Consider the following 24,184-nt stretch of genomic DNA (forward strand, 5'->3'; position numbering starts at 1 on the left):
GAGAAAATGAGGTAAAAAAGTAAATACATAATTTTTTTTTCAACTTGGAAACCTTTTATAGTATGTTAGAGGGATTTTTGTGAAATAAAATCAAAGTTGAGAGATTTTTTAGTAATAAATTGAAATTAAGAAATGAAAATAAAATCCAGGACAAAATTCAAGGGCAAACTATAAAAATTACAAAAACAAACCAACCAAACTAACTGCCCCAACGAAAGTTTTGCAGAAAATGACTTTTTATTTAATAATAGTAAAGGAAATTTTGGAGTAGACTTCCTGTATAGAATAGTCATAGTAGTTACATTATAGTTGATAAAAGACCAGAAGGAAACAACTTTGAACCATGCGTATCATATGTGCCCATGTTTTCTACTTTTTCTCTCCAAGAAGTAACTGTTACCTCACGCACCAAACAGTGGTTGCCACAAACTAACGAAAAACATCTATATATATATATGTGTGTGTATATGTAAATATGCATAGAGAACCCATCAATTTAGAAAATATTTTATGGACCATTATACTATGAGATGAGCATTTCACTGTGAGCCCAATCTGATGATAATTATATTACTGCCTAAATTATACGTTTTGAGTGCCAAAATGAGAAAGGTGGGTTGAGATTTGTGAGAATTGGATTTTTCTTCTTGTATCGCTAATTTAATTGACTTTTTAATCAAAAGAAGAAAAGGAAAGAACGAAAGACAGAAAGAAGGTGATGATTTATAATTATTTGCGAATGCGAATATAGTTGGCATGGCATGTTTATTAATGGCTTTAAGGAAATAATTATAAGGCGAGAGAAATGCAGAAATTCCGTATCCCAACCTTCAAATATTAGCATTAATTCCCTTTATAAACTGCAAATAAGCAAGATTCGCTTGCCTTTTGGCAAACCTGGGGAATTATTATTTTCCATATTCCTTTCTTCCCATCTGCTCTATATAAGCAGAGGAACCGAAACCTTATATGGGGAGGTTCTGAAAAGAGGCAAGAATAGAGAAAAATATATGCTATCATTAATTTTTTTTTTTATATATCATGGGTTCACACAGATTCTTTATCATCTTTTCATTGTCCCTCTGTTTCTTTCTCTCAGAGCTCCCTGGTTCATTCTCTTCATCTCAGCAGCAGGTTCAGAATTCAAGTTCATCAGGTTTTCATGTCCACCAAGAAATTCCAGAGGCTGTGCGACTTCAAATTCAAGAAAACTATGTAATAAAAAAAAAAAAAATCCTTCTTTCTTTTTTTTTTTTTTTGGGTTGTGGTTCTAATCAACAAATACGACAGAGAGTTGATATTAATGAAGATGAATTATTCCTTTTCAGGTGGTGGTGGATAATGGCTTCCTCCAGCTCACAATATCAAACCCAGAAGGATTCATCATTGGAATACAGTACAATGGCCTCAGCAATTTGCTCGAAGTTCTTAACGATGAAGCTGAGAGAGGGTATACTCTCTATACAGATACTTGCGATTTTTCTTTGTTCTTCTCCCTGTAAATAATCAATTAATTTAATTTATTTCATAATGGAAGGCTGTTTTAAAATTTAAAAGTCATTAGTAGGATTGGCGGCAGGAAGCAACTGTCCCACTGAATAGGATGAGCAAAATTGTCGCCATAGTTGTTTTTGTTATTGTGGAAAAAAGCTTTATTCCTTAGCTGTGTGAAAGGTAGCTGAGAATGTGAAAATGGCCTCAAAAAGTCTTTTCTAAATGATGGCATGATGAGTATGCTAGGAATGGAATTTTAAATCATTCTTTAATTATATATATATATTTATAAATATTAATCCAAAATTAACTTTAAATATAATTAAATAACAAAAAGAAATTTACATAATTAATCTCTATAGTATAATAGTCAAATTAATTGTTGTTGCGTTACATATATTTATGAATTAACTCCATATTATGATGTAATTTTTTTTTATTTAATTAATTTGTGAAGGTATTGGGATCTTGTATGGAGTGATGAATCAACTACACGAAAAAAGGGTAATTTTGACAGGTACAAATATGTACTTTTACTGTTCCATTCTTTGTTTAGATTTCGTCAAATCAACTGATTTGATAATATTTTAATTTGAAAAATTGAATCAAAAAAAATAATAAATCTTTTCGCATATTTTAAAAATACTGTACTGCTAATCTTAATAGAATCAGATCAATTATTGTTAAAATAAAATTATTAGGAAGTTGATAATGGTGTTAATATTTCATTATTTTCAATTTTAGTTATAAATAAATTGAAAAATATAGTCAAAATTTTATTGACAAAAATTAGATAAAATTTTAAAAATTTTTAAAAATTTCTTTTTTTTTTGGAAGATTTAAACATTTTGATTAGATTACGAAACATAAAAGATTTGACTTTTTTTTATCAATAAGTCTAAAATTTTGAAATTAATTCTATCTTACTGCATTTGCCAAAGCAGCACATATAAAAAATTAGAGCATTCTTGTTAGAGTGTAATTAATTAAGTGTAATGAAATATACAAACTGAATTTTCAATTCATTGTTGTTTAAAAAAAAAATTCAATTCAATGTTTTATAGAAGTTCTATAATTTGAATAACAAAGTATATTTATACCTTAAAATCATCAAGATGATATTATGCAGGATGGATGGAACAAGTTTTAAGGTGATACTACAAAATGAGGAACAAATAGAACTCTCATTCACAAGAACATGGAATTCATCCCTTCATGGGAAGATTGTTCCATTGAATATTGACAAAAGGTGAAATTTCAAAACTACCCTTGAGTCCTTTTATTACTAATAATATAGTTAGTTAATTAATTAATTAGTGAAAATTATTCCACCCCTTTTTTTATCAGGTATGTAATACTTAGTGGTTCGTCAGGCTTTTACACTTACGCCATTTATGAGCACTTGAAGGAGTGGCCAGCTTTTGACCTTGATAATACAAGGATTGCATTCAAGCTTAGAAAAGACAAGTAAGATAAATTTTCTCTATTCCCTTTATTATAATATAGAATGGTTAGATTGCTTGTTTGGAAAAATTTGCCAGCACCTTAGAAAGTGAAACATCCACAAGTGAGGAAAGTGAATAAATTGACAGGCAACCAAACAAGTAGGTACCAAGGGAAGAAATAAAAGAAGAAAATGAGCAGCCACTAACTACCATCTAATCAGGGACGCAACTAGAAGTTTGAATAAAATTTACATAAAAGTGCAGATCAAAATAAAAATAAAAATATTAAAGGGCTAAATAATAATTTTAAAAAAAATACACTAAAATTTATAAGTAAAATTTTGATTTTGAAAATTTGAAAGGCCAAAAATGTTTTTTTTTGTTAAATTAAAATTTATGGGTGAATTTTTAATTTTAAAAGTTTTATGCTCACAGGTTTCACTATATGGCCATAGCAGATGACAGGCAAAGATACATGCCATTACCTAATGACCGATTGGAGGGCAGAGGTCAAGTTCTAGCGTATCCAGAGGCTGTCTTGCTCGTTAATCCAATTGAACCTGAATTTAAGGGAGAGGTAATTTTCTCTTGTATTAATATTCCTTCATCTTTTCTTTTTGGGCATGAAGTAGTAATATTAACAATTGAAATTCCACCCGTGAACCAAATTCTGGTTAGGTAGATGACAAATACGAATACTCATGTGAGAGTAGGAACAATGGGGTTCACGGGTGGATCAGCAATGACTCTGCCGTTGGTTTCTGGCTAATTACACCCAGTTATGAGTTCAGGTCTGGTGGGCCCTTAAAGCAGTTTCTTACCTCCCATGTGGGCCCTACAACCCTCTCGGTGAGCAACAACTTTTCCTTTCTTGTTTCTCTCTTTTCTGGTGGCTTGGTTTTTTCCTCCTTCTAGGTACATTGGAAATACAATGGTTACTTCACTTGAACTGTTAGAACATGGAAACTTTCATCTCATGTAAGAAGATTTTATATCAAGAAGAGTATCACCAAACTGCAACAAACTGCTTTTCTATTTTATAACTTTGTTAATTGAGCATCAAAAAATTAAAAAAACAAAAAGAATGTAAACCCATAAAATTAAATGTTTTCAATTTAAGATAAATAAACATAAGTGAAAAAACATTTTATGTATGATTTTGAGTGGGTTGAAGAGCTCTAGTGAATAATCCAATGGCAGGTATTTCACAGCACTCATTATGTGGGAGCAGACATGATAGCAAAATTTGGAGCGAATGAGCCATGGAAGAAAGTATTTGGCCCTGTTTTTGTCTATCTTAATTCATTGTCGGACCACGGTGACCCTCTTTCTCTTTGGCAAGATGCTAAAAAGCAGGTTTCTCCTGAATCATTTTTCACCTTTTCTTAGTCAACTATATCCATATTCATACAAAAAATAAAAATTAATTTAGATGATGCTTGAAGTTCAATGCTGGCCCTATGACTTCCCTGCTTCCCAAGATTTTTCACCGTCGGATCAACGGGGTCATGTCTGTGGCAGATTGCTAGTCATAGATAGGTATATGCCTTTACCCTTGTTTGTTTATTTTAATCTTTTGTAATCTTCTCATAATGGAGAAATTGTGGTGAAAATATATAGGCATCTCAGCGATGAGAACATTCCTGCAGATGGAGCTTATGTGGGGCTGGCACCCCCAGGTGATGTTGGTTCCTGGCAATTAGAATCCAAGGTGCCATAATGTTTGTGTTTTGCATTTCAACTGTAATTGTCCCATGATTTTTTGGTATATAACAAACCAATTTGCTATCTTCTTCTCAGGGTTACCAGTTCTGGGTCATAGCAGATGAAGATGGGCAATTCACAATCAGTAATGTAAGGCCTGGTGGCTACAATCTCTATGCATGGGTTCCTGGATTTATTGGAGATTACAAATATGACACTGTTATTAACATATCAGCAGGTCTTTGTAATTTCCACACTTTTTAATGATCCTCTTTCCGGGTTTCTTGTCTTGCTTTTTTAATTTGTTTGAAAATGTATAAGCAGGTTGCGATATTACCATTGGCGATCTTGTATATGAGCCTCCAAGGAATGGCTCCACACTGTGGGAAATAGGTATTCCTGATCGTTCTGCAGCAGAATTCTACATTCCAGATCCTAATCCAAATTATGTTAACAAGCTTTATCTCAATCACACTGACAGGTTAACTATTCTTCAGTAGTATACTCTCTGGCTCCTTTTGGAATTGTTCTTGTACTAAAATTCAATTCAAATAAATTTGTAAGATGAATTTGATATCAAATTGAGTAATGATGATCTAGCAGAAAATATTTATCATCTTCTGCAAATCCTATTTGCAGGTTTAGACAGTATGGATTATGGGAAAGATATACAGAGTTGTATCCTGATGGAGATTTGGTGTTCACAATTGGCACAAGTGATTACGCAAAAGATTGGTTTTTCCAACAAGTAACCAGGTTCATCTGCTAAGCCGATTTCTTGAATTATAGTGATCGATTGTTGCTTAAATGCATCCAGGTGGGATGCGTTATGCTCTGGGTCATCTTTTTGATATTGCATTGTAGGAAGATTAATAACAACACATATCAAGGAACTACATGGCAAATCAAGTTCAAGCTAGATGGAGTTGATCAGTGTGGGACTTATAAACTTCGTTTGGCACTTGCAACAGCAAATGTTGCAGATTTGCAGGTTAATTTGCTAAGTCAAGATTCTTTGCTTTGGTATGCAATTTGTCTACGCAAAAATATTAAATGTAGCATAAAATAATAAAATTTTTTCCATTTTAGGTACGAATTAATGATCCGAATGCGAATTCTTCTCTATTTTCAACCGGAATATTTGGCAAGGACAACACAATTGCAAGGCATGGCATTCATGGGATATACAGGCTCTTTAATATTGATATACCAGGAGCTCAGATTATTCAAGGGAATAACACAATTTTTTTAACCCAAGCAAGCAGTACCAGCCCTTTCCAGGGCATCATGTATGACTACATTCGCTTGGAAGGCCTTCCATCTTCTAATACCATAAAAAAGATCTGATTTAGCTAGGCTTTTTGGTTTCCCCTTTCAACATTCCCCTAGAAAATACTGAAAATTATTGCAGATGAATTGAAATCATTAATTTGGTCAGCAATTGCTCACCTTTAGCTTTCAAATTTTTTTTCTTAAAACCAAAATCAACCAAGCTTACCTATTATGTTTCGCAAACAAGATTTACATGTATTGGGGCGGCCTAAAGCCATAGGAGCTGAATGTATGTATGCTTTTGAAAAATAAAAAGAAATTCTAGCTGATTTTTTTATTCTTTTGGCTTTACTAGTATTTTTAGTTGATTTTTATTTGTTAATGACAATTTTGTAGTCTCTAATAACTAGTTTCATCAAGGAATGGGAATGGAAATGAATGGGAATTATTTCCTTTATGAGTGTTGAAAAACTCTTTTTTTTTTAGGGAATTATTTGATTTTCACAATTAAGAGAATCATTATTCTCCTTTTAAACCTGTGAATCAAAATTATCTTGTTAAGACTAAATGCTCAATTATTATCCATCTATTTATTTGGATATTTCAATTTTTATATTTTCATATTATTAATTAAAATAAAAATATAAAAATGATATTTTTATATTTCAAATAATTAATTAAAATTTATAATTATAAATAATTAAAATAATTATAATAACTAAAATAATTATAATTAAAATAATTAAAATAATCTTAATAATTAAAATAATTAATTAAAATAAAAAATAAAATAATTATAATAATAATAATTAAAATATAAAATAATTATTTTTATATTTTCATGTAAATAATTAAAATTAAACATTATAATTATAATTAATTATACCTAATTAGAATGTAACACAATAAAAATATTATTTTTATATTTTCTTATAATAATTAAATTTAAAAAGTAAAAACATAAAAATATAAAAAAAATAATTTTAAGTTGATTTCTTAAAGTACAAAATATATTTGATTTTGATTTTGACTTCGATTTCACAGTGAATCAAACATAAAAGACAATTTACATTTCATTTTTCGATTATGCGTGAATTTAATTTTAATATTGATTTCAATTTCAATATATAAACTAAATGACCCTAAATATTATTTATTCAATCTGTAAATTTAAAATTTGAAAAAAAAAAAAAAAAGACATTGTTATTATTGAGCAAAATGCTAATCACAATTTTCAAGCCTTTCACAACCCTATAAATCGAGACATGGATTCTCTTAATCCTTTTTCCGCCGCTAAGCAAGACCATATTATAGAGAGAAGAGGGAGGCGTGAATTTGTTGGCTATCAGTGAAGCTACTCATAGTAAGCTATTGTGAGTAGCTTCGCTGATAGCCAACAAATTCACACCTCACTCTTTATATATATATATATATATATATATATATATAAATTTAAAATTTAAAAAAGAAATGACATTGTTACTATTGAGCAAAATGCTAATCACAATTTTCAAGTCTTTCACATCCCTATAAATCGAGACATGAATTCTCTTAATCCTTTTTTCGCCACTAAGCAAGACTATATTATAAAGAGAAAAGGGAGGAGTGAATTTATTGGCTATCAACAAAGCTACTCATCTCTAATAGCCAATAAATTCACGCCTCACTCCTCACTCTTTATTTATATATATATATATATATATATGTGTGTGTCACGAGAATATATCACATTGACTAGCATGTATACTTAAAAAATTATCATATGACATTTCTTTTATTATCTTTATTTTTAAATTTAACAATAAAAATTAGGTTATCATATTAATTTTATTTAAATCTATATAACATGTAAATATATCAAGAATGGAACATTAGGATTTCCCTAAATACCTTTCATTATTTTTACTATTGACAATTATTTTATTTTTTATTATCTAATTAATTTTAAAATTTACATAAATTTAAAATTTTTAATCCTATTTGTATTTAAATTTTACTTAATTAAGCTTTTTACAATTCAAAATATTTATTTATAATTATAAAATTAAATATTTTATATAATATATATAAAAGTGAGAAAGTTGGGATTTCAAAAAATGGCGTCTATTATTTTTATTATTTATAAAAATATCAAAAAGAGAAATAATTTGTCGCTACATATATTAACGACAAAGACTTTGTTTACTTTTATGACACAAATTTCGTTGTTAATAGTTTATCACAGAGATTTATCCATACGACATTGTCTTTTAGCGATACAAAATTCGTCACTGATACTTTTATGAACAAGGCCATGAAGCATCGTTGCTAATAACATTTAGCAACAATGTTTGTCCCTAAATCTTTAAAAATTTTAATTTTTAATACTATAATAGTTAACATAAATTAAAATTTTAATATTATTTTAAAATAATTAATTATACTTAGTAATAATATATTAGAATTATTTTAATACAAAGTAAAATGCACATATTATAAAGATAATTGATTATAAATATTTTTTATATCTTTATTAATTTTTTCTATAAACACTACTTTTAAAAAATAATAAAGGATTTTATTACGTTAATTTATTTTAATAATATTTCTTAAGCTTCTTGTATACATATTTTATTTTATTATAAACACTACTATTTTAGAGCAATAAAGGATTTTAATTGATATATTATTATTTCATTATAGATACTACTATTATTATCTTCAAAATATGTATAGTTCAAAACTACAAAATATATATTGTTAATATTATTTTAAAAAATTATAAATTAATGTCTACAAACATTTTCATAATATTTATATTTATTAAGAGTTAATAGTGCATTAAATATTTAAATAAAAATTTTCAAACATTATAACATAATATAACTAAACTTTATTATATTAAAAAAAGAAATTTTTACAAAATTTTCATTATTTGTATTATTAAATAAAAAAATTCGAAGTGCAACATATTAAAAAAATTTATTATTAAGAATTAATATATTATAATAATATTACATTATATAAAAATTAACAAAAATTTGCTTATAAAATAATTAAATCATGAATATTTATAACGAATAAACGACGCAACGCATGTTACTAAAAAAAATGAATATTTTTAATTTCAACTATTAAAATTTTATTCAACTATTAAAATTTAAAATTATTTTTAATATTTTTTAAAAAATTTTAAATTTTTTTAAGTTTATAACTTTAATCATTATAAAACTATATTTATCATAATGTATATCACTAAATCAATTACTTATTTAGAAAATTTAAGTATATATTTTTAAAAACATTTCTTATTATTATGTTTAAAATATAAGAATTTTAATATTGATGTTTCTAAAGTTGTCAAATTGGCATATGTATTTTCTTTTTATTTTATTTATCCTTTTATGTCCTTTTATTAATACACACAAAATAATTTAAAAACTAATAAAAAAAAACAATTAATCAATTTATTTATTTATTAAATTTGAAATAAAAGTACAATTAATTGAAATTTTATTATTATTAAAATTTTATAATATAATTATGAAAATATAAAATATAATAAAAAATATTAAATTATATTATTAAAATAAAAAATAAATTATTTGCATTACACACGGATAACATGACTAGTTAAAACCGAAATCTAAGCCACCCTTAATCAAAATTGAAACTGCCTATAACTAAAACAGTTGAAAGCTGAGATTCAATAGTCTAATTCAAGTTTATTTTCATTACATTTTCAAATTGCTAATTTCAATGGCCGATATTGGTTGTAAATTTTTTGTAACTCTAAAAAGGAACCTACCGGTAAAAGCAAGAATATTCGCGCGGAATAGACACAACCCACTCATTTTTCGGTTGAGAAAATCTTTTAAAGGTGGAAAATGCAAAATTATCTAACTTAATCTATCTATCTATAATTTATCTATACATATATATAAATGAGAAAACGAAATTATGATCTTTTAAAAATATTCTTAATCTTTTATATTACTTATATTATTAAAATATATTAATTATATATATATTTGCAAACGTCAATATTTAATAAAATTATATATACAAATCTTAATTTAACTGTAATATTTTTATTTATATAAATAATTAATTTAAATTATATGAAAATTTTTTGAATATAATTTATTAAATACCTCAATTATAAATTATGTTTGTCTACGTGGGATAATATACATAGACATTGGGAAAAAAAAAAAAAGTTATATGCTTTTCAAGTTTTATTTTTCAATATTGCATTATTGATTAATGGGTGATAATGTTTTATCAGTCATGCGCAAGGAAATAAATATAATAATTAATATTAAAGTGTGATTTTAATACGAATTAATAACATTATTATATTAACTTTTGATGATATATTCTCTTAAACATAATTTTTATTACTCAACAAGGGTTGTTTAGGGTGTGTACAATTGTGACAAATAACTTTTTTATTTTTCATTTTTAAAAAATTATAATTTTTATTTTTTATAATATATGAAAAATACGTGTTTACCTATACAAAATAGAAATTTTATAATTTAAAAAAATTTTAAAAAATTTATTCATATCATTTATCATTAAAAAATAAATAATCATAAAACATATTTAAAATTTTATTTTATTTTAAAATTTTTTTAATATGTGTTATTCATTTATTTTATGATAGTAAGATTAATTTTTTTGTCATTATAAATAAATATTTTTCTAAATAATTATTCAATTTTAAATATTAAAATATTAAAAAAGACATGATTTTCCCTTTAGCTAACAGTTGCAAAACAAAATCTTTGTCATAAAGGAAAATAATAAAAACAACTTAAAAAGTTATTTTCTAAATCTTAGTTAAAATTTGAAAATTTGGTTTTCTACTGTTCTATTTGATAAACTGGCACATGTAAACACGAAAACTCTATTTTTCAATTTTTCTAGTTTTTCACAAGTGAGCAGACCTTAGATTTTTTTTTTTTAATTAAGTTCATTACTTCTAATTTACAAATTAATTGTTAATATGTTTTATTAGAAAATAAATTTATTTTAATATTAAAAACAAATTTCATGTATTATTAAATTAAATTTCTAAATATTAATTAGCATGTATTAAATTATTGATGAAAAAATTTAAAATTTAAATGACAATAATCCTTCTGAGAATATATATGCACATATATATGTATATATATAAATTTTTTTTTTAAAAAACTCTTTATTAAAAACAATAAAGATATATATTTATTCGTATTGAGAGATGAAATTATAAATAATTAAAAATATTCATAATTTTTATATTATTTAAAATACTATAAATTTTAATTTCACAAAAACATAATTAAAAACATGATTAAACTATAAGGTCAAAGTAAATTTATTACTAATTGTTAAAACAAGCAAAAAAAAATCTGCTATAATCCTATCATAAATGGATAAACAATAAAAATATATTTTTAAAGAAAAAGATTATTAACATAAAAACACATTGCAAGAGAAAAAAGACTTTAATATCGCATAAAATAATTAAAAAAGTAAACACATATATAATTAAGTTAATTTAGTAAAGAGATTAATAAATACAATATTAAAATACATTTATAAAATAATTATATGACAAAAATAGAAATAGAAAAAAAAATTGTGTCTTAAACAATAAAATAATTAATAAATTTATCTAATTTTATAGTAATACCATTAATACATACGCTATAAGAAATTTTAAAAAATAACTATGAATTAATGACTACAAAATTTTATTGATAATTTACCAACGATTTATTGATACTTTACTAACGAAAAAGAGAAATAAAAATTAAATCAATTTGTATCGATAAAATTATCGATCGATTACTGACGAACTCTTTATCGACGACGTAATTTTGTAAGTAAAAGTAGCGTCTACTATTAGAGGTAGAATTAGTAACCAAATTAAAAAAAAACGATGAAAAGAATTGTTGGCAATTACCGACTAATTCGTATTTAGTCAGTAATTTTAAAAAGAAAATTAAAAAAAAAATAAAAAACTTAAAAAAATGTACCTACGAAAATTTTTCGTCGGTAATTATCAACGAACTCATTTTTTTGTAAGTAATATTAAGAAAAAAAATAAAAAAATAAAATTTTAAAATAAATACTTATAAAAATTTTTTATCGGTAATTGCCAACGAACTATATTTAGTTGGTAATACTAAGAAGAAAATATAAAAGAAAAATTTTAAATAACTTAAAAAATTTTACCTACGAAAATTTTTAGTTAATAATTACCATCGAACTCATTTTTTATAGGTAATATTAAGAAGAAAATAAAAAATAAAATTTTAAAATAAATACCTATGAAAATTTTTTATCGGTAATTACCAACAAACCATATTTAGTCAGTAATACTAAGAAAAAAATAAAAAAAATTTAAAAAGGTTAAAAAATTTTACCTATAAAAATTTTTCATCAGTAATTACCAACGAAATATATTTGGTCGGCAATACTTAGAAGAGAAATAGAAACGAAAAATTTTAAAAAGCTTAAAAAAATTTATGTATGAAAATTTTTCATCGGTAATTACTAACGAACTCTTTTTTTAGGTAATATTAAGAAGAAAATAAAAAATAAAATTTTAAAATAAATACCTATAAAAAAATTTTCATCGATAATTACCAACGAACCATGTTTAATTAGTAATACTAAGAAGAAAATAAAAAAGAAAATTTTAAAAAAGTTTAAAAAATTTTACCTATGAAAATTTTTCATTGGTAATTACCAACGAAATATATTTAGTCAGCAATACTAAGAAGAAAATATAAATGAAAAATTTTAAAAAGCTTAAAAAATTTTATCTATAAAAATTTTTCATCAGTAATTACCAATGAACTTGATTTTGTTGGTAATTTGTCCATAAATCACAAAAACTGTGAAATTCTCACATCGTTTGTAAATAGATAAAAGATAAGTAAGCTTCTTTATAAAAGAAAAACCTGTAACACCCCTCACCTGTCTACAGTGTAGTCGAGCAAGGTGTGCTACATTCGGTGTCGAAGCGCCCTATTATGTCTTGTCATGTACAATATTAATTTAATGTCCATTTAATTTTATTATCTTACATGTAGAAATTTTTTTTTATTCACATCTTATTTTTGTGGAGACCCGGACGGAGTTTTCTCTATTTTATTAGTACATGGCAGGTTTCCTTATTTACCTATTAAATAGTCCATATTTATTTCATGTGATCATAAATACTCATAATCATTTTAAGTAAATAAAATACTTCATTTCATTCATATAAAATCAAATACAATATTTACAATTCTATTTACAATCACAAAATGATTTACATCATTTAATTACATATAATACCCAAAATGCAAAATTTAGCTATACATGAGCCCTATCAAAATAACAGTCTGAGCTCTACCAAAAGCCCTGTATAAGCTCTACTGCGGCTGCTGGTGGTCTCCTGTACCTACACGATGGAAAAACCAACGCGCTAAGCATTTCTGCTTAGTGGTGTAATAATTTGAAATAAAAATAATAAAATAATTGAAATAATTATCCATATACAATTTACTAAATTTTTGAATTAATTACATATTTATGAAACTTTGTGAGCAACAAATTATCGGGATCTTTTTATTCATATTTTTCATATTCAGTATTATTAAATCCATGACAGTGATCTCTTTATATACTTGTTTAAATTTAAAATGTATTACTAATATCTGTGCCCAAGTAACCTATGACAGACTATAAAGACTGGATACATGGGAGTATACAAGTTAGACATCCGTATGCCTATCATGTGTATATTTGTCATGTCAGGCACAAGGCCAGCGGGCAGGCATAAAGCCAGAAATAAAATCAGGCATAATGGCCAACGGGCAAATATAAAGCCTGTAGAACAATCATATCAGATATATATTGTCTATCAATGATTATTCCTGTGGACAGTACTGCAATCTGTAGTCCCTAATTGGTATACCAATCAATCCATGCTATATAAATAAGTCTAGGTGTACTTCGGGCAAAATAGAGTTATTAATTACTTATAATCTTATTATTTTATGTCATGTATTATTAGTGCTTTATAGTAGTTTCATGTTAATTTATAGTGAGAAAATAGGTTTTCCCTTCATTTTCATGTAACTTACACATTTAGCAATTCATATAGGTAATTTACATGTCAAGTATCAAATAATATCTTGAAACTTTCTTTAGGTCCAGATTTGGTGTCTTATTTTCTCCTAGCAAATTGGCCAAGATGTGGCCACTGTTTGGCTACACTTTCTTCATGGAAGTTGTCTCTCTATATCTTATCTTTGTTTTCCTTTTTGAATCATGTCATTTGGAGTTTTAGAACTAAAGTTATGGTCAAATAACCAAAACTAGTTCCTTAACTCACTCAAGTTCTAGAACCAGACAGATTTTGGAGTCAATATTTTCTTAATTATTTGGGCATGTTACAGCTACTTTCAGGCCTAATGTTCCTCATAGAAGTTGTTACCCTATGTCTTATGATTACTCATAATTTTGAATTACAATTTTTCAGGTCTTATAGAATTAATTATAGAAAATTAACTAGCATGGACTCAGGTGTCCTGTGTCTACAGGATTTCAGGTTCAGGTCAGTGGCTTTGACTCTTATTTTAGGGTTCTTACACTCAAATTTTGAGAAAAGTTTCTAAACCAAAGTTGAATCCCTATCTCTTAGGTTTCCAGAATAGTTTGGTTCATCCCATTTGGGATTTCCTAGTAGGAGATATGATATAAATACTGTTCTGGGGTCAAATGGTAGTTTAGTTAAATTTCAGGTTTTGATGTGCTGAATTGTTCTAGCAATTTGGCCAAGTTCCCTTGGGTTCTGGGTTCTTTTCAAATCACCAGTATTGTAGACCTATATCTTATAAAAATTTTGGCACTAGTTTTATTGCATTTGCAATTTTGTAGACCAATCTATGGCCTTTTTGCCAAAACTGGTCGGGTATGCCTAAGTTCAGAATTCTTGGGCAGTTTGGTTCTGAATAGTTTTATTGACCTAATTTGTGCTAGCAATTTGATTTAGTTAAAGGCAAATCTGAGTTCTGTGTTCTTCATGAAAGTTGTGCTCCTATGTCTAAAATTTCCAATGGTTCAAGAATCAAGTCATTCTGACCTTCCTAGTGTGAGTTATGGCCATTTGAACATTTACTGTTCATTTGATCATTTTTCTAGGTCCAGACACTCGGATTCAAGCCAATTTTAGGCTAGGTTAGGGATAGTTTTTGGGCATGATTTCTCCATAAAAAAATATGACAAATTGTCCTAGGTTTCATCTCCAATTGGCCTCACACCAATTGGAGCAACACAATTCAACTTATGGCTTAAGGACCACACTAGACTTAAGGTTCAATTTTCTGCACAGAAAAATCAGCACTCCCAATTTAAAATCCTCCCAACTCCCAAACTTCATTTCACATTCATAGCACTTCTAATAGTTAACAATTCATCTCAACATCATCAATTTTAAGCCATTCACAAAATTCCCAAATTTTCACCAAAACCCTAACTTCAAATTTCCAATTCATGGCTTACACATACCAAACTCATACTAATCACTTTATCCATAATCTATACTCATCAATAACATAAATAAACCACTTAATTTCATCAAAAACCAATAATTCTCAAACTTTCTCATGGCTACCAAAATTTAAAGGTTCTATTTACTCATGGTTTTCTTTTGATTTCATACAATTTTCTACTTGATTTAGCATGCTTACAAAGATTAAAGAAGGAAAAGAACTTGTTTAGTGCACTAACCTTATGAGTAGAATTTTTTCAAGCTTTAAACTTCACTTTTCCTTCAATTTCTTGTGTTTTCTTGAGTGCTTCATGCAATTCAAGCTTCCATTTAGGATTTTCTAATGATTTCCCAAAGAAATCATGGTGAAAAACCTAAGTTTCAAGCTTTTGGTATGTGCTTTAATGGAGTATTTTGAGAGAGAATTGAGAGAGAGTGAGGACGGCAGATTGCTGGATAAGAAGACCAAAGTTCTTATTATTTTTAGCCTTTTAAATGATATTTATAATATTTAATAACATAATGTCATACTTGTAATTAAAGAGAAATGGCAATTTTGTAATTACTTTAAATTTCCTAATCATTTTGGTTTAACTATTAATACAATTATATTTAATTTTTTTATAATTTCAATTAATTAAACTAATCTTGCTTTATTAATTTCATAAATCCCATTTTTAGTCAATGTGTAACCTTTAAATTTTATTGACCAAATTTTACTCTTACCGGGTTTTCGGTTTATCTTTCTTTCTTCTTTCTTTTACTCATTTTTTTAATTAATTTTTTATCAATATTTATTCACATTTTATGTCATATATCTCACTTACTTGAATGGACAAGTTGGTCAAAAATCATCTCTGAAGGTGAAATGACATAAATGCCCTTTGTTTAACTTAACGAGTTAAAATTGTCTATATTGATTTATAAAATTCTTTAAACATTTTCTTGGCATTCTAATGCTGTTAAAAGCTCAATAACTCTTCTCTGGAGTCCCAAAAATTATTTCACAGGGTTTTCCCACTGTTATAAGGTCACTAACTGTCTTTATAGTCATTTCTCATTAGGTCACCCATCGCCGTGACCCCGACTCATTTAACCGAGTTGTACTTCGCTTCTTTTACTTTTCTTTAATTTTTCTTAGTTTGTATTCTGTCAATTTATGTTCCCTCACTCTAGTTTGAGTGTAGTTGGAGACATTCAGGCTGTCCGAATAGACGTTAGTCGTCGGAACAGTAGAATATACGGACTACATAAAGTGAGGGCATTACAAAACCACTCTCCAATATAGGGCAACGTGGCATAGCCACCATGTGGGGCTTACTTTGGGCCCCACTAGCAATTTTTTTTAAATCATTTAAATCTTAAAAAATTTAAAAATAATTTTACATTTAAATTAAAATAATTAATAATTAATTTAAAAATAATAAAAAAATTAAAAATTAATTTAAATAAAAATTTTAAATTAAATTAAAATTAAATTTAAAAATTAAATTAAATTTAAAAGTAAATTTAAATTAAAAAATTAAATTAAATCAAAAAGTAAAAAATTAAATTAAAAAATATGGAATAAAAATTATTTATGAAAAATTATTGTTGGTTATTACCTACGATAATGTGTTGTCATCGGTAATTACCAATAAAAAATGTTATCGGTAAATAATCGATAATTTATAAGCGTAAAATCTTCCACAAAATTACCTATAAAAAATTCTGTTTTACTTATGAAATAATTTGTAGATAAATTTAGTGACTATATTTTTTTCGTTGATAAAAATTACCTATGCTAGAATTTGTAAACGAAAAAATTTCATCGATAATTTATCGGTAATCCTGATTATAAATGAAATACAGGCTAGTTGGTAATTTTAATAGTTATTTTTTTAATTTCTTGTAGTGATAATATGTTATATTTAATTTAAAAGAATTATATTATTTACAATAAATAGTATTGGAAATTAAAATTTATAATAACAAATTGTTTTAATCGTAATAAAAATTATTGAATATTAATATATATCATAAATATTTAATGTGACATATTTCAGCAATGAAAGATTAATTTACTACAATATAATCAGTTTTTTAATTTTATATTAAGTGCAACCAAATTTTAAAATTGTAAAGTGAGCTCAAATTAAAATAAGATTAATGTTTCGTTTTTTATATAGAAAATAATTTGTAGATAAAAAATATTTTTTACAAAAATTATTTTTCATAAAAATATTTTCTATAAAAATATTTTTTATTGTTTCATATATGTCCAATATTTTATGTCATTATTCACAAAAATTATTAAGTCAAGTATTATAAATGTTGAGAAAGTGAGGTTAGAAAAATGACTTTCAATTTTAAAAATGAAAAGTCATTTTCCTTTATTTTGATGTTATTTTTCTTTGACTAAATTTTTTAAATACCCCCAAACAATGGAAAACAAAGAAAATGTTTTCTTTCAAACAAAGGGAGCCTTAGACTAATAATTGAATTTAAATTTAAATTTAAATTTTTATTTTTATATAATTAATTTAAATAAAATTTTATCAATTAAAATATTTCTTCTTTTGTAATTTCTTTATATCTTTCCTTACTTTATTCATTTACTTTTAGAATTTTTTTTTTCTAGTCCGTAGTATCTAAGATTAACCCTTATTACTTTTAGTCCATTAAACTTTCATAACTCAAGAAGTCATGCAGAAAGATGAATGGTAGAATTCTGTTTTTAGTTTCTTCTAGCCTTTCATTATGTTATAATTTCTTTTGTTATTTATTTTTTTGTTAACTCTATTTATTTACTTATTTTGAGTAGAGATTGATGCAGTGAATATTTGAGCTTAAATCTACCCTGTGAATATAATATGTTTTCAGTCACTATAGCGAACCAGGCTATATTTTATTTTGTCTAAATGATTAAAAAAAATTAAAATCTTTATGATCTTTTTTAATTTTAGCTAAACCTTTTAATTTCATCAATTTAATCTCAAATTTTCACATTAGCTTCAATTTTAGCAAATAGTTTAATTGAATTATATAATTGATAAAAGTAATTTAAATAATTATCTACATTATTAATATTAGTCAATCCTTTTATTTTTTTTATATCAATTTTAATGGTTATTCTAAATTTGATAAAAAGTATTATTTTAATTATTTTCTCCATCCTTTGAAAGTTATAATTACATTTGGTTATATTATTTGTTATTTTTCATGTTTAAATATTTGATTTTTTATTTTTTTAATCTTAAATTTGGAAAAAAATTGATAAGAAAATGTGATTAGAAATATAAGTGCAAAAAGTGAGAAAAAAAAAGTTAATAATATTTGATATATTATTCATTTATTTTTTTATTACTATGAAATTTATTATTAATGAAAATACAAAAATTATTGAATAAATTAATAAAATCGCAAGGAATAGCTAAAATTGATCATGAAAGAAAAAAATTTGGATTATTTTTATCAATTGTTGAGTTTAATTATTTTAATTTAAATTTATTATTAAAATTTAAAAAATTAGAAAGATTTATGATTAAATTGATAAAATTAAAAGTTTTACCTAAAATTAATAATTAATATAAAGATTTTATTTTATTTTTTTTGTCATTAGCCTTTTATTTTTTGAATGTCATCAATATTTTTGAATCAATTATCATTATAAATTGATTATTTAGTGTTTTTATGTATACTTCAATTATTTTCCTTTTTTTTTTTTTTTCTATTGCATAATTCGATTGTAAAAATATGGTAGAAGTGCTAGGATATCATCAACAATCAAACCAGCTTATCAAAACATTGTTAAGCATTTTGCAACAAAACCAAACAATTTTTCAAATCTACCTTAATAATTAGTCTATACTCTGAGCTACCTTGTAACACCCCTAACCTATGGTAACCGGATAAGGAATGTCCCACGAAGTTCAAAAAGAAAGAAAACTCAAAGGAAGTGGAATGTTTGGATAGAGAATAAGAAAAGATGAATTAAAAGTGTAATAAGCTTGTCCAGACTATTTTGTCACCAAAATTTAAGTTTGGCCGCTGAAGTTGCTCACGATAGAAAATAAAACCCGAAGGGTTTAGTGTCCCACTAGCTCTTTCCCTCACCTTCTCCACATCTCTCCCCTTTTCTCCCTTCTCCCTCTGTTTCCTTTCCCTTCTAGCCCTGCAATTCTATAATGTAGCCTATCTATGAAGAAGAATCACGTTAAAGCTCAAAAAAAAAAAAAAAAAAAAGGTAAAGCCTTTCCTCTCCTTTGTCAGTGGGTTGAAGAAGAAGTGGAGAAACTCTTCCCTTCGGAAATCCTAGCTAAAAGAGGTAAGCTTTATTCTCCTTCTTCTTAGTTGTTTAAAGGTTTTAGGGTAGTATTTTGTAAAAGAAGTAATTAAGAATTGGTTTAAGGTTGAGAATTGAGTTTAAATTTAAAGATTTAAGTAAATAAATAATATTTCTAGTTGTTTCAAGTCTAAAATGCTATAATGGATAGAATAAGACTTTAGGACTTGATGATTGGATTTGAGGGTTTAAACCCTAAGATTTTGCATTGTGGACGAATTCTGGGTATATCTAGGTTCAATGGCCAAACCATGAATGTTAGGCAGTTGATTCATGTGAATAGTCATGTAAAAAGTGCATGGCAAACTTTGGTTGCCAAACTTATAACTTTGGTCACCAAACATGCCCTGACTAAGAATCCCAAATCTAAATCAATTTATTTAAGTCCTAAACTAAGAATCCTTTAATCCCTTATCTTATAGACTTGAAGATAAGGCATAAAGAACTTCAAGTTAAGGGATCTAAGGGCCATCTAGTAATAGGTGAGGTAGCAAAGTCCTGCAACCCTTGGTAAGTAAAACATACTTGAAACCTTTTAATTAAATGTTTTCTTTAAGTTTATTGCCTATGACATGCTATGCATGCTCATGCATCATGAAAGTACATTCTTATTAGATATATTGCTTTCTAAAGGCAATTGTATATACATTTTATTATCACAAAGATGCTACATTTGCATGCTAGTGGACTTATAAACTCCTTGACGAGAATGATTTATTTGTGATGTGCTAGTAGTTCATGGATGACCCACTAGTCCCAAATAGATAAATGGAAATGCATGCATGCTAGTGGACTCACAGACTCCTTGACGAGAATGATTTAGTGTATACTCCAAAAATGAGATGTTTAAATATAAGGGGAAAAGGATAAGGCAATTCTATGTCTTCGGTCCACTTATTTAATCGGGTAAGGCAATTCTATGTCTTCGGCCCATTTATTTGATTATATCATTTTGTTCATGGTATGACTAGTGTAATGACCCAACCAGAGGCCATTACCGGCGCTAAGAATTAGGTCAGCTTAAGGTTAGTAGAACTCATAGCAAGCCTAAAACCTGTTAATTATAAGCTCAATCCATACATATTCCAAAACCTAAGAAATAAACACACTTTAGCATTTACATTGAAACATAGTCATTTTCTTTTAAAAGTGGTTTAGAATTTGAACCCTTCTATATCATACATAACTGCTAAAGTGTATTCCTTTTGTACATTTGTGAAAAGTTAATGAATGTGCTTATAGGTTAAGGTAAACATTCATGCATATCTTAACTTAATAATACATAGTACAATTCTTTACAACTAAGCACAACATAGTAGTTCATGGATGACCCACTAGTCCCAAATAGATAAATGGAAATGCATGCATGCTAGTGGACTCACAGACTCCTTGATGAGAATGATTTAGTGTATACTCCAAAAATGAGATGTTTAAATATAAGGGGAAAAGGATAAGGCAATTCTATGTCTTCGGTCCACTTATTTAATCGGGTAAGGCAATTCTATGTCTTCGGCCCATTTATTTGATTATATCATTTTGTTCATGGTATGACTAGTGTAATGACCCAACCAGAGGCCATTACCGGCGCTAAGAATTAGGTCAGCTTAAGGTTGGTAGAACTCATAGCAAGCCTAAAACTTGTTAATTATAAGCTCAATCCATACATATTCCAAAACCTAAGAAATAAACACACTTTAGCATTTACATTGAAACATAGTCATTTTCTTTTAAAAGTGGTTTAGAATTTGAACCCTTCTATATCATACATAACTGCTAAAGTGTATTCCTTTTGTACATTTGTGAAAAGTTTATGAATGTGCTTATAGGTTAAGGTAAACATTCATGCATATCTTAACTTAATAATACATAGTACAATTCTTTACAACTAAGCACAACATCTAACCATTATAATTTGCATGTCCATTCTATAAACTCAATACACATAAAACATTTTTATAGCTTCTCCTATTGCTAGCTTTCCTTGAAGACATCTCTATCCTACAACTCTGCATCTGGGGTTAAGGGAATGGGGTAAGCTTCAAAAAGCTCAGTGAGTAAACTAACCAAACGTAATTTAGTCATGTTATTCATTTGATACATTTGCAATGCATCAATCACATAAGTTTTTCACATCACAAACATTTCACATGAGATGGACTTGTCGCCAATGGTTTCCAATATCCAATGTGCCTAGCTCATACAGAAGCTTTGTATTGACCCAGCCAGGTGGCCATTACTGGTGCTAGGGATCGGGTCAGCTTAAGGCTGCCAGAACCCGTAGCAAGCCTAAAACTTCTTAAACATAAACATAGTCCTGTATCTCACAATCCAAGCATACTCCAAACCATTACACTTTAGTTTTTTCATGCACTATTAACATAAAATGGGCTCAAAATTTGAACCTTTACTTACATGAAATCACTAAAGTGTAATTAGATCATACATACATACATACTTGCATGAGGATTTAGCTTAGATTTCAGACATACATAAAAAAATCACTCATATATAAGATAAAACATCTATCAAAACTTGAATACCAACACAGTAACTATTTTTTTACATATTACATATCCATTAATCATACAACATACACAAAAACACTTTACGCTTACTCCTGCTGCTTAAGCCCAAAGACTCTTCTATTCCTGCACTCCTACACCTCAGGTTAGGAGAAAGAGGTGAGCTTACACAAGCTCATTGAGTAAACTAGCTAATAACATTTAATTATAACATTCATTTCATATGTATGTAATGCATCATTCATATGAGTTTTCACATCATAAACATTTCACATAAGATGGACTTGTCACCAGTGATTCCTCAAATCCAATGTGCCTGGCTCATATAGAGGCTCCTCAGGACTTTTGCTTAATATATATATATATATATATATCCAATGTGTTGGGCCCATGTAGAAGCTCCTAAGGACTTTTGCTTAAAACTTGACCTGTGCATGCACCAAGGGGCATCGTAAAGATCTCCTCTTAGATTTTATGGATCCATAACTTACATAACATAACATAGTCATAATCATGAGGGGAGTCAGTGGGTCATCCATATTCCATCATGCACTAATAACAATTATGTAAAAATATAATATATTCATGCTCTAAATTCATACACCCCAGTAAACAATAAAACGATGCATGTGGATGATCATGAATCATATTTGAAGAATTTAAATTTTTTGAGCTTAGAGTTATTCAACTCCTGTAGCCTATCAACCACCTAACATGAACAGTAGCTAACATCAAATCCTTAGCTTCCCGAATCCCTCAAGCACAATCCTATAACCATCGAAACCTAATGAGTTATTTGAAGCTCTAGAACTATAAATACATAACAAACATCTCATTCTAGGCCTTTAGGAATCATAAAATCATATTTTGGAACCTTAGAATCGAAGGAGAAATATTGCTGGCAGAACCAAGTTTAGCTGTTGGAGTCTTAGACTTCGACTATCGAACCTTTAATCATCAGGTGCCTATTTCAAGCAGTAGCCATTGTAGCTGCCAAAGTCCTAGACTTCGGCTGTTGAACCTAGAATTTCTCCAGATTTTTCAGAGAAACTATATGCTTTGGCTGCCGAAACAATGGTCTTCAGTAGATTAATCTGGGAATTTCTAGAATTTGAAAGTCAAAAACAGTAGAATTTCTCTTCTAAAAACCTCCAAAACATACCCCAAAGCTCCAAAGCACAATTCAAACATATAAACACCTTCATTAGGCCTAAAACAACTTGAATTCACACTCAAAACTCACATGCAACCATTTGGAGCTTCAGCTCAAGATTCAAACAATAATAACATTTCCATAACACATGAAATCCCTAGGTTTAAGTAAGGAAACTAACTATTCTAGGTCCATAAAAACTTTATTTAATAATTAAATACCCACAATGCATAAAAGAAAAACATACTTTCATTAAAAAACTCAACATGCAACTCTTTTCCCCAAATAAAAAACTTAAAACCATGTAAAAATCACATGAAATTCAAAACCCAACAATCTCATACACTTAGGCATACTTGAATTCTTCTAAAAGACCAAAAGAAAGAGAAATTACCTCTTTCCCTTGAAATGGAGAAGAAAGTGAATTAATGATTCTAACTTCAATCCACGTTCACCAAGCTTCCCTGAAGATGAAATTAAGCTTCATCACATGCAATAGTCAAGAAAATCTACTTGGAAAGTCTTTTGCATGTCTAACAAGTTGAGAGAGAAAGTGGAGTGAGAGTTTAAGTTACTTTTCAGACAAAAAAATAAGTTGTTGGCATTTTATACCCTCACTTGCCGAGGGACTTTCGACTGCCAAAAGTTTTAGTTTCGGCTATCAGAGTCCATTTTACCCAAAATGAATTTGAATAGTAAAAAGGACTTTAGCTGTGAAAGTTTCTTCTGCCCAAAAATTCACTTAAACTTTTC

General features: G+C 27.3%; 1 protein-coding gene and 1 long non-coding RNA gene across 3 annotated transcripts; one reads left to right on the forward strand and one right to left on the reverse strand.

Moving 5' to 3' along the window:
- The first annotated feature begins 905 nt into the window (after positions 1–905).
- Positions 906–6,252, forward strand: LOC110661550 (uncharacterized). Of its 2 annotated transcripts, none has more exons than XR_002496131.2 (15): positions 906–1,215; positions 1,329–1,450; positions 1,952–2,011; positions 2,624–2,743; positions 2,842–2,961; positions 3,375–3,516; positions 3,618–3,788; positions 4,140–4,295; positions 4,372–4,478; positions 4,560–4,650; positions 4,740–4,881; positions 4,968–5,124; positions 5,283–5,399; positions 5,512–5,634; positions 5,733–5,879. XR_002496131.2 is itself a non-coding variant. In XM_021820210.2 (15 exons), exons 1-15 carry the CDS (start codon positions 1,042–1,044, stop codon positions 5,988–5,990), a joined length of 2,064 nt encoding a protein of 687 aa, XP_021675902.2. In that variant the 5' UTR covers positions 917–1,041; the 3' UTR covers positions 5,991–6,252. The 2 variants fall into 2 exon arrangements, 1 of the variants encoding a protein (XP_021675902.2); XM_021820210.2 differs by having other exon boundaries at positions 917–1,215; positions 5,508–5,634; positions 5,733–6,252.
- A 6,872-nt stretch (positions 6,253–13,124) lies between these two features.
- LOC131170528 (uncharacterized) lies at positions 13,125–15,881 on the reverse strand. The gene is made up of 2 exons (XR_009141291.1): positions 15,672–15,881; positions 13,125–13,338 (listed from the first exon to the last, which is right to left on the reverse strand). It is a non-coding gene; the product is annotated as an uncharacterized LOC131170528 (long non-coding RNA).
- Positions 15,882–24,184: the final 8,303 nt, after the last annotated feature.

Source organism: Hevea brasiliensis, chromosome 2, assembly GCF_030052815.1.
Source record: "Hevea brasiliensis isolate MT/VB/25A 57/8 chromosome 2, ASM3005281v1, whole genome shotgun sequence".
Classification (NCBI taxonomy): domain Eukaryota; kingdom Viridiplantae; phylum Streptophyta; class Magnoliopsida; order Malpighiales; family Euphorbiaceae; genus Hevea; species Hevea brasiliensis.